Below are 9,965 nucleotides of genomic sequence, written 5' to 3'. Positions count from 1 at the left end.
CCCAGAAGAGGGCAATGCATGAATCCAGAGCGGCACAGCAAACCAAACCCATGGCTTTAACCTGGCGACAGCCCAAACCTGACCTGGGCATCCCCAGCCCTAGCAGCATCCTTCCCTCCCAGCTTTCATCACCCTTATTCCCTTCAACCCCACGGATACAAAAGCTGGAGGTGAGTTTCTGCTGCTGAAAAATCCTTGCCTGTAAAATAACTGCTTGGGTCACCCTGCATAACTGCACGTTAGCTGGGAACTGCATTTGACCTGGCTCTGCCCAGCTGACCTCCCCGGGTGCCCCAGATCATTTCCAAGCTGGTGCAAGCACTGGATGCTCATCCTCCAGCCTTCCCAAGGGACACTCCAAGAGCATCTCCATCTCCAGCACCTCTGGGTATCCAACACCTTCCCACCACACACAGGTTATGTTGTAAAATAAGGAGACAGCTGAAGCTTGTTCTGCCCTGAAAAATTCCGTTTGCCCCAGTTTTGACCCATGAAAGAGAAGGAACTCTACCCCTTCTGCAAAAATGACTTCTTGCACCCTATGGAGCATATTTTCTGTGCCTGTTTGCTTCTTATCTGTTCCCTGCCTCTGTGTCCTAACAACAGCTCTTGTCAACTTGGATTAAATCTGAACACGGGATTTTTTTTAAAGACGTCCCCTCTGGGTCAGAACTTCCTCAGCTTCCCAACATAAGAAGGGTTAATCACAGATGATAATGACAAATCTATGTGACAATACTTCTAACATCACAAAACACCCTGCTGGGCCTGTGGCAGGGATGGTTATGAAGAATGACAAACCCAAAAGTCTCATGAAGTGGCATCCTGCATCGTGCCTGAGCTCTGGCTCCCTCCTGCTGCACAGAAGGTCTCCCATGCAAGGTCCTAGGATTGACCACAACTTGAAATAGTGACAGCAACGAGCAAACTGGGGCTGCAGGATTTAACTGGGAACCTGTTCATCCCCACTGCCACTCAGGGGGAGGGTGGCTACCTGCACCAAATAACCTCACATGCAATTTTTTAGTGCAAATCCCATAGAATCATAGAATTGTTTTGGTTGGAAAAGACCTTGAAGATCATCAAGTCCAGACATCAACCCAGCCCTGCCAAGGCCACCACTAAACCATGTCCCTCAGCACCACGTCTACGTGGCTTTTTAAATCCCTCTAGGGATGGGGACTCCACCACTGCCCTGGGAAGCCTTTTCCAGGGCCTGACAACCCTTTCAGTATAGAAACCTTTCCTAGTATCCAATCTAAACCTCCTCTGGCACAATTTGAAGCCATCTCCTCTCATTCTGTCACTTGTTACTTGGGAGAAGTGACTGACCCCAACTTGCTCCAACCTCCTCTCAGGGAGTTGTAGGGAACAATAAAGTGGGACAGCCTCTTCCTGCCCCTGCTTTGTGTGAACAACTACCTGTGCAAAGTAAAAGGGAGATGAATCCCTTTGGGATTGGTAGCTTTGGCTGTAGATGTTCACCCCCCTGCCCAGCTCTTGCCCCAGACATCAGCAGTGTCTGCCACCCGCCAGCCCTGCAGACAGAAAGGCTACATTCACCATGAAAAACATGGCTTGTAATTAAGCCTGGGTTTACAGATCAATTAAAACCAAACCACACAGCTCTCTATGCCCCTGCAGAGCCCAGAATGCTCTGACCTGCACTTGTGCTCTCCAGGCCACGAAACAGAGAAACCTCCACTGATGGCTATTGGCAGCTTCGTGCAAAAAATGCTGAGTCTGCAGCAAAGCCAGAGCAAACACACATTTCTTTCTCAGCAGTGGGTGCTGTGCTGTGAGGCCATTAGCAGGGTTTAGTGACTGTCACCAGGTTTAGTGCTGGTTTGAGGCCAGGGCCACATGCTGTGCAGCTGCAAATGCAACGTCCTTCAAACAACCTTCACTTTAAAGTGACCTACAAATGGGCTCTGGATTCCTGGGCTTGCAGGGATCATGGCAGAAAAAGTTACCTCACTTAATAAGGGCTGGGAAACACAGTGTTGTTCCTGAAGCTGCTGCTCTGGGGTGGAAAACAAAGTGACCAGGGAACACAGAAGCCAGCCCAGGGATGAATCCAGCATTGCTCTCCAGAGAGAAAACCTGGATTTAATGACCATCCTCAAGTCAGATCCTGCTGCTGCTGATCCTGCAGTGTGAGCGTGTGTGTGGGATGTATCCCAGGGAGAAAACACTTGGATGTTTTGGGTTTTGTTTGGTTTGGTTTTTTTCTGAAGGTTTTCTTGAGATCTTGGAGGGTTTCAGCTGAAAGCTCAAAAAAACCCCAACACTTTAAGCAAAGGTTTGACACCAGAAGTCTTCATTGGTGGAAAGAACATTTTTCACTTATCAAAAAATAAAAATACTCTGATAAAAGGATTCCCAACCAGTGCCTGGGTAACAGTGCACAAGGATTGCTCCACACACACGGGCTCCTTCTTTCCTGCAATACTCCCTGACTTGCTGATAGGGCTGGAGCTCCTCCAGATCCCTCCAAGCAAAACGAAGAGCCAAACCTGGCACGGCCTCGTTACAAACAACAGCAATTAGTGAAAAGTCGTAACTTGTCAACAAATACCAGCTCCCCCAGCTGCTTAAAGAGGAAGATAAAAGCGATGACTAAAGATCTGCAGTGAAGCAATCACAACTAATGGCAATCAATACACATGGGCATGTCCAAAAGGAGGAGATGTTGCCTTCCCTCAGGCTGGTGGGTGGTTTTTCCATCTCATTTTTTGTTGTGCAGAAGCAGAGGGGCCCCACACTCTGTCACAACCCAAGCCCAGTGCAGCCCCATCACCCCCCCTGTACCTGCATTGCCTCCAGAGCCTCCTTCAGCTGTTGCTTCTCTGGTCTGTCTGAGGAATGGCTGAGCAGCTCCTGAAAAAAAGGTTTAAAAATAACAAAAAAACCCACCAAATTTGGGGGTGCAAGGGCTGCCTGCTGGCAGGTTGGTGGCAGGGATGGCAGGTTGGTGGCAGGGATGCCATGATGGGCACCTGCAGCCGTGGGATGGGGAACAGGCCAAGCGGCTGGTGCTTGGGAGATCCGTTACATGGAGTTGACGGGAGGAATTTCACACATAATCAGATTATATGCAAGCTTATTTTATATTCATTAACTGCCTCTCATGACTAACAAGTGCAGAATTACCCTAGGTCATTGTACTTTTAAGAGACGGCACAAATATTATGTCGTGTTAAGTAGCTCTAGTAATTATTTCATTTGAAGGGGAAAAAAAAAACCCAACAACCCTCACTCTGCATTTGGCAATGATTCACTCTCCACTGTAAAAGCTGAAAGATGCTGCAGTGAAGATGGCAGCTGGAGGGAAGCAGCAGTGCTGAAACACTTACTTTTAACAGGAGATGATATTTCAAAACTCTTTGCATTGGAACCACCAGCAGATCTTGCAGTTTGAATTTCCCGTCCTGGACCTTTAGCGTGCATTCCTGTTGGAGAAATCAATACAGCAGTGGTGAAGCAGCTAGAAGAAAACAATGATTCTGCCACAGAAAAAGCCCCCAATGTCCATTGGCTGTTAAGTTTTGCTTCTGTAAAGTCAGTTTGGTTGAACAACAGCTCGTGGTCTCTGCATGTATCCAGCCTGGGGTCCCACTGCCGAGGTTATTGAGGAATAAAACACAGGGTCTGGACCCTGAAATACAGACATTCTCATGCAACTGAGCTCTGCCAGCTTAATGAGATACTGCTCATTAGGGAAGCACGTGAATGCTCTCAGACCTGGGGAAATGGCAAATGAAAAGCATTAGCTTAACTCACCTCCTCGATGGCTTCAGCTAATGCGTTTGATTTGCGAGGGGCTGGGAGGGAAGGCTCAGGCAGCTGCTGCGGCTTCGCTGATGAGCATTAAGTCATTAAGATGAGCTAATGTGATCACAGAAGTTTTGCAACTGGCACCTTTGCCCGGACCCATTTAGATACGTAGCTGAGACCTCCCCCCAAGGGAGATGAGTGGAGCTGCCACAGGGCAGGGAGACAAAGGAAAGCACAGGAACAACTGGATGCTACAGCCAGGGGCTTGGTGCAAGATCCAGGGAAGATGTTTCAAAAAATGATTAAATGTGCAGCTTTATCCCTGGATTGTGTTGCTACTTTTGCATGGAAATCACAGAGCATTTGCAGGAACTGAGGTAAACATGTACAGACAACCCAGCAAATTCAGATTAGCATCAAGACCAAAGCAGGATTTAAAGCTGGGTAAAAACAGCTCCAACAATGCATCCTTTCTGGGGCTCCTTTGATTTACTTAATATCTGGATCAGCCCCTATTTACACTAAGGAAGGCAGACAGGGGAGTAATCCAGGCACCTGCCTGGGGCCTTGCGTTGGCCTCTGACTGTCCCTGCTGCTGTGGGTGGCCTTGGAAAGCCACGTGCCTCCTGGCTTGGGATGCTCCATGCCTCCAGCTCTCCCTGCACAACTCAAAGAGAAATCTGTCCACAGCCAGTCTCATGCAAATAAAGTTCCTGACTTGGATAAAGTCAGGGGAGGAAGGACAGGGAGTGTGTTTGGGGGGAGATGATGGGGCAAGCAGGGTATCAGGACCAGATAACCCCCAGCTTTGTGCCCCTTTTTCCCCCCACAACCCCTCCCCTTCTCGTTAAATCAGGAGATGACATTTCAAACAACATTCCCAACATGCCTTCAGCTCCAGCAAGTCCCTCCCAAACCCAGGCCAAGGGGGTGGTCAGCCCCCCTGTCCCCTGCTCCCTCACCTCCACCTTCTGCCTGACGTCCTCCCTGTTGGCGAGGAGGTGGTTGAGCGTGTTCTGGGCGTACTCCATGTGGCTGCAGTACTTGCCATAAATCAGCAGCCTGGAGAGGAGGAAATCACAAATTTAATCGGAAACACTTGCTGGCAGTTATAACCTGTTATAAAAGATATATATATATATACACACACACTTATATACAATGAAAGGACAAGGCAAACAGCTACTCCCCCATATAACTGCTGAGCAAAGTATTAACACTCTTTTACTGCCCGGGTTTTTAATATTTAAATCTTTTGAAGTTTCCAGAGCTGGAGGCTGTGGGGGTGATTCAGCTCACGATGATCACAAAGGGCTGAGTGGCCAGAGAAGCCTGTTTTTGGAGGTATGATGGCTCATCACTCTCTTCCCCAGTGTGGTATTTTTAATCACAGCTCCCCAAGAGCTTTCAGAGCACTACAATAATAAACCCAGCTCCATGCTGGAAGACCTTCCCTAGAGCAAGTTGCAAAGAGGCTCTACAAGAGGTACCTGCATCCTGGGTAAATAGCCTGAGTATGAGAAGAAACTGGGACCTAACTGAAGCACTGGGACCCAAGATGCCAGTCATCACCTCTTCCCAGGAGCTGCTCCAGCCCCAACAAGGGTCTGCAGATCAATTCAAACACAAGGAGGCAAAGAGTGTGGAATCCCTGCAATCCAACCCCATGACTCCTTGGCTGTGAGTTAGGTTTTTCTTGTGTCTAGACTGTCACGATAACCCCTCTGATGTCTCACCAGGCCTCACACCACCCTGGTGGCCAAGCACCAGTTTTCCAGATGTGCCACATTAGCCCCAGGGCTCTTGGAGGCAGAGCAGGGATGAGCTTCAAAACCAAACAACAACCTGTTCACTGAGAACATTTCCAAATCCAGCTTGCTCAAGCCCATGTATTCAACCCCTCAAAAGTCTTTGTTTCCTGAGTCACAGCAGCTCAAAGCCCAAAAAACAACTGTCACCACCACGGCTGAGGTGTGTCCTTCTTTCTGCTGCTTTCTGGATATTTCACCAACTAACGAAGAAGGCAAGAAACTCTTTAATTCTTGAGAACTACCCAGAATGGACATAGGTGATAGTAATTTGCATCTCATCAGAGAACAACAGGCTTCAGATCCCCTTAAAGCCCAAGGACACAAGCTCATTGCTCCTTGCAGGATGGGCTACAGGGACCTAGAGATAAAAAGAAGGGGCAACCTGGGGAAAGAAGGTTGTCACAGCCTCCGCAAACACCATGAAGCTCTGCATAGATACCCTGGGCTATAAATTTAAACACCTGAAACAAACACAGCAGTTTTGGATTCCTCCTTTCCCCTCCACTTCACACATTAATCCTGTACGACAGGTTTGGGTTCCCCCCTTCCTTGCTGCTAACTGCAAGGCTGCTGATAAGACACGTCGTCACCACGCGCTGCAGCTCATCCATTATTCTGGGGCCTCGTCTCTCGATGGAGACAACCTGGAAGCACCTGACCTGGTGTCACTCTGTAAATGTGGGACTCTTAGACCCCGGTGAGGAATTGAAGGAGGAGATTTATGGGACCCAATCCCTAGCAAAGCAGCAGCCAATACAGATTATTCTTCCCCTTTCCCTCCTGACACCTTCTGAACATGCACAATAATATCTACCTTGCCAGCACCAGGAGAGTTTCAAAGAGGCTTCAAGGAGCATAAATTCAAACCTCCAGCTTTCAGAGGAAGAGATTTACAAACTATTTCTTTCAAAAAAAAGAAAGGATAAAACCTGCAGAGCAGAGGAGCAATACATCATTTTGCTGGGACATCTCTGAGGAGGCAGAGGGAAGTGAGAGCTACTTGTCATGGATATGTTTGATGGAGGAAGATCTTATAACCAGGGACTCTGGAGGTCCCCATTCCCTTCTTGGTGGGACAACACTCTCTCTAGGTGAGCTCACTTCCTCCCCTCCTGCACCCCGATTTCCTTGCTCTAATATGCATTATCTATCATCTTTCCTGATGTAGCAAATGTCTGCCTACGTAGATCAGGTTGCATCCAAACTCTTCATCCCCAAGAGCCAGGTTTTAGTGTCTTGTCCAAGCCAAAACTCCCCAGAAGCAGCAGCTTCCCACCACACTGAGGTCCCCCAAGGTCCCCACAGCCTGAATGCAGCTTCAGAGCTGCTGTTGCCACCTCAGAGCCATCAGTCTGGCTCCTTCACTCGCTTCTTAGGTGAGGACCTTTCAGGTCCTTTAAAAAGTCCCTTGCAAACTCCCCTAGGAACTGGGCTGGTTCCTTCTTCCACCTGCATGAAGCCCACCAGCTACAAGTGCTCTGCTGAGCTCCCACCAGCAAATTAACAAAATAAACATTTATTAAAAGGCTGTCACAGGCCAAAAAAAAAGCCTCCTGCTCCTGCACAGCCACAAGGATCTCTCTGAGGGGCAAAGCCACCTCCACATCTCCTGCCTGTGTCCCTTCCCTGCTCCTGCATGCACAGCTTTGCCTTAGGGATGGTACTGGCATGCACAGAGCCAAGCTAGGAATTAGGAGATCAACCTCACCTAGGGGAGTTTTATGAGTATTTTGAAATTATTTGCATTCTTCTTTGTAAACTTTATTTTTTTTCATTTAATCCAGAAAACATGCCCTTTCTAAAGAGAGGTGCTGTGAATTATGGAATATCTGACCTTACAGTGTATATTAATGCAGATGGTATTTCTAGAGTTATTGACTTCTGAATGGCATTTCTGTGTCTAGACACTGGTTTAATCAGAGTGAAATAACACCCTGGCACAATTCCACAATGAATCAGACCTTTGATTAGTATTAAGGATATTAAAGGCTTTTATTAACCATATCTTTGTGTTCTGGGGTATTCCTGCTTGCAGCTGCCAAAACACAGAATCAATGATGTCTGCCAAAGCAACTTTTACATTTATTCATCATGCAGTAGGTGTGGGACAGGAGCAGTGCCAAACACACCATTTTTTAGTGTGAGCAACTGCTTTGATCTAACCAGGGCCAAGTCTCCCCTGCAAAGGAGTCATCCTGCCACATCACAGGCCCCTCAGTCCCTGCTGCTGCTCACAGGAGATGACACTAAACCCTTGAAGGCAAGTGAGCTTTTCCTCCATTCTGGCTCACCGTAACTGTGGTGTTCCCATCTTGATCCCTACCCACACATGTAAAATGGTTGGTCCTATGTGAGAGGCAACAAGCCCAGCAAAATTTCAGCGTAGAGACAGGTTTGCAGGAAGAAGGATGCACCAGAGAGATGCTGTTTTAGCCAGGATGGTCAGAGAGGAGATGTCCCAGCCACTGCCCCAGGCATCCTGGCAGGGCTGTGGCTCCTCAAGTGTCAGCACTGAGTGATGTTTTCAGCTGCCCAAGAGCATTTAACAGCAGATACAAAACCAAGCTGCAACAACAGGCATTTCTGTCTCTAATTCCAAGATGGGCCCTGCAAATATTAACCTGTATCTGTTAAAACTGGAGCTTTGTGAAGAGTGGGTTTCTTTTACTTACCTCTCTTTGAATTCCAGAAACACCTTTGCCAGGCTGCTTCCTCCAGACATCATAGAGACATCGATGGCCCTCAGGAAATTGAAGTGCACTTTAATTAGGTCCTAAACCGAGGAAATAATCAATATTTTAAACATGTTGGAGGTGAGTGGGCAAACAGAGCTTAAAGAAATGCACATTCACTACTTCATCAGGCAGTCATTTTCTCTGCTTTTGTTTCTCTTGTTAGCTGTTTTTAAAATAAGCCATTCTGATGAGATGCAGCCCTGAACAGCCAGGAGTACAAGGGTGAAATTCCATTAGGAAGTCACACAGTTATACAGTGATAAATGCCCCAGGTTTTCCATGTCTATTAAAGTCCCTTTTGCAGGTCTGGAAGGAGCAGAGGAAGAGCTCTGACTCAGACCTCATGCAAGTCAGCATAGAAATAAATCTCTTCATAATGGTGTGCCCAAACCATCCCTAAGTACTGGTAAAATACACAGCAGCAGCCAAGGAACATCCTTCTCTTACCTAGAGTTCATATAATCCCCCAACTCTAAAATTGAGTGTTAGTGAATATCTTCTAAACCCATTCAAGCTCCACAGCACATGAAGGACTGAATGTCTACAGATGAATGCACAAATCTAACCTGAAATCTGGCAGCCTTCTCTTAAGCAGGAAAAGGACAAAAGATGTAACAAAAGAACAAAGACTCAAGCCACAATAGCCACAGCATTACCTCCAAATTGATAAAAATAGCTTCCATGTCTTGGGGGGTCAGTACCAGCCTCAGTGGGTTCATATAGTTCTGCAAGAGGTAAATGGAAAAGGAATTGAAATACTGGAGAGGAAGAAGCAAATTCTTTTCCATGCAGGGGAAGTATTTTTCCCTCTGCCAACAGTTGCATTTGCCTGGTGGAGAATCCATATTATAACAAATTTGAGCACTTTCAGCATAGAACCACAGAATCATTTTGGTTGGAAAAGACCTTTAAGATAATCAACAATAAAACAATTCTTAAGATCAGGCTGTGCCAGAGTCCCAAGGAGCCAGGAACCCCCATGGGTGCATCCTCCCCCTGTGGCCCTTCCAGGTGTGGGAAGGTGCAAGACCCCCCCATGGGTGAGCACAGGCCCCTCTTCTGCTCAGTCTGTGGGGAGGGGGATTTTGGTGCCCATGGGCTCCTCACCTTGCTGCAGTCCTTGCCTGCAGTTGGGAAGAGCTCTGGAGCAGCTTTCCAGCTCTTTGATTATCTCACTAGAGTTTTGCCCTTGAAAAAGCTCCGATGATGTGATTACATTGGAAATGCCTTTCTGAACAAATACATATTAATAGGAAGGTCGACATGACTTGTAACTACAAAAAAAACCCCCAGTGCAACACACCAAAGACAGGACTCCACTCACAACACACTGTCAGAACATCCTGAGCCTTCACAAGCCTTTTTAATGGGTATCAAAATGATAATTTAACTTTTCTTTTAGATTGAACCAGAAGGGCTGTGGCTGCCTCCAAGGAACAAGGGCTATTTACATAAATGACATGTGCATTGGGACATTTTCATGGAAAATGGGAAATATTATCCCACTGTGCTGATTTTTCTCACAGCTTCTTTGCAGGAACTTTCAGCAGACAGAGGTAAATAATTGCAAAAAGGAAGGAAACAAAAGCATTAGGGTGATTGGAAATGGCAGTGTGATTTTCACTATTGTTCTTTATTCCTG

At 47.1% G+C, this 9,965-nt stretch overlaps 1 protein-coding gene across 1 annotated transcript in view; it reads right to left on the bottom strand.

The window, feature by feature from the left end:
* The window catches only part of VAV2 (vav 2 guanine nucleotide exchange factor), a 98,306-nt gene that overhangs the window by 12,233 nt on the left and 76,108 nt on the right, over positions 1–9,965 (bottom strand). Inside the window, exons 7-11 of the mRNA XM_009998963.1 lie at positions 8,980–9,048; positions 8,261–8,361; positions 4,740–4,839; positions 3,357–3,452; positions 2,812–2,880 (exon numbers count right to left, since the gene is read on the bottom strand). Of these exons, the coding sequence (XP_009997265.1) occupies positions 2,812–2,880; positions 3,357–3,452; positions 4,740–4,839; positions 8,261–8,361; positions 8,980–9,048 (435 nt within the window). The remainder of the gene's footprint in view (positions 1–2,811; positions 2,881–3,356; positions 3,453–4,739; positions 4,840–8,260; positions 8,362–8,979; positions 9,049–9,965) is intronic.

Source organism: Chaetura pelagica, unplaced genomic scaffold (assembly GCF_000747805.2).
Source record: "Chaetura pelagica isolate M959 unplaced genomic scaffold, ChaPel_1.0 scaffold405, whole genome shotgun sequence".
Taxonomy (NCBI): domain Eukaryota; kingdom Metazoa; phylum Chordata; class Aves; order Apodiformes; family Apodidae; genus Chaetura; species Chaetura pelagica.
This window is presented reverse-complemented; position numbering and strand designations above follow the sequence as displayed.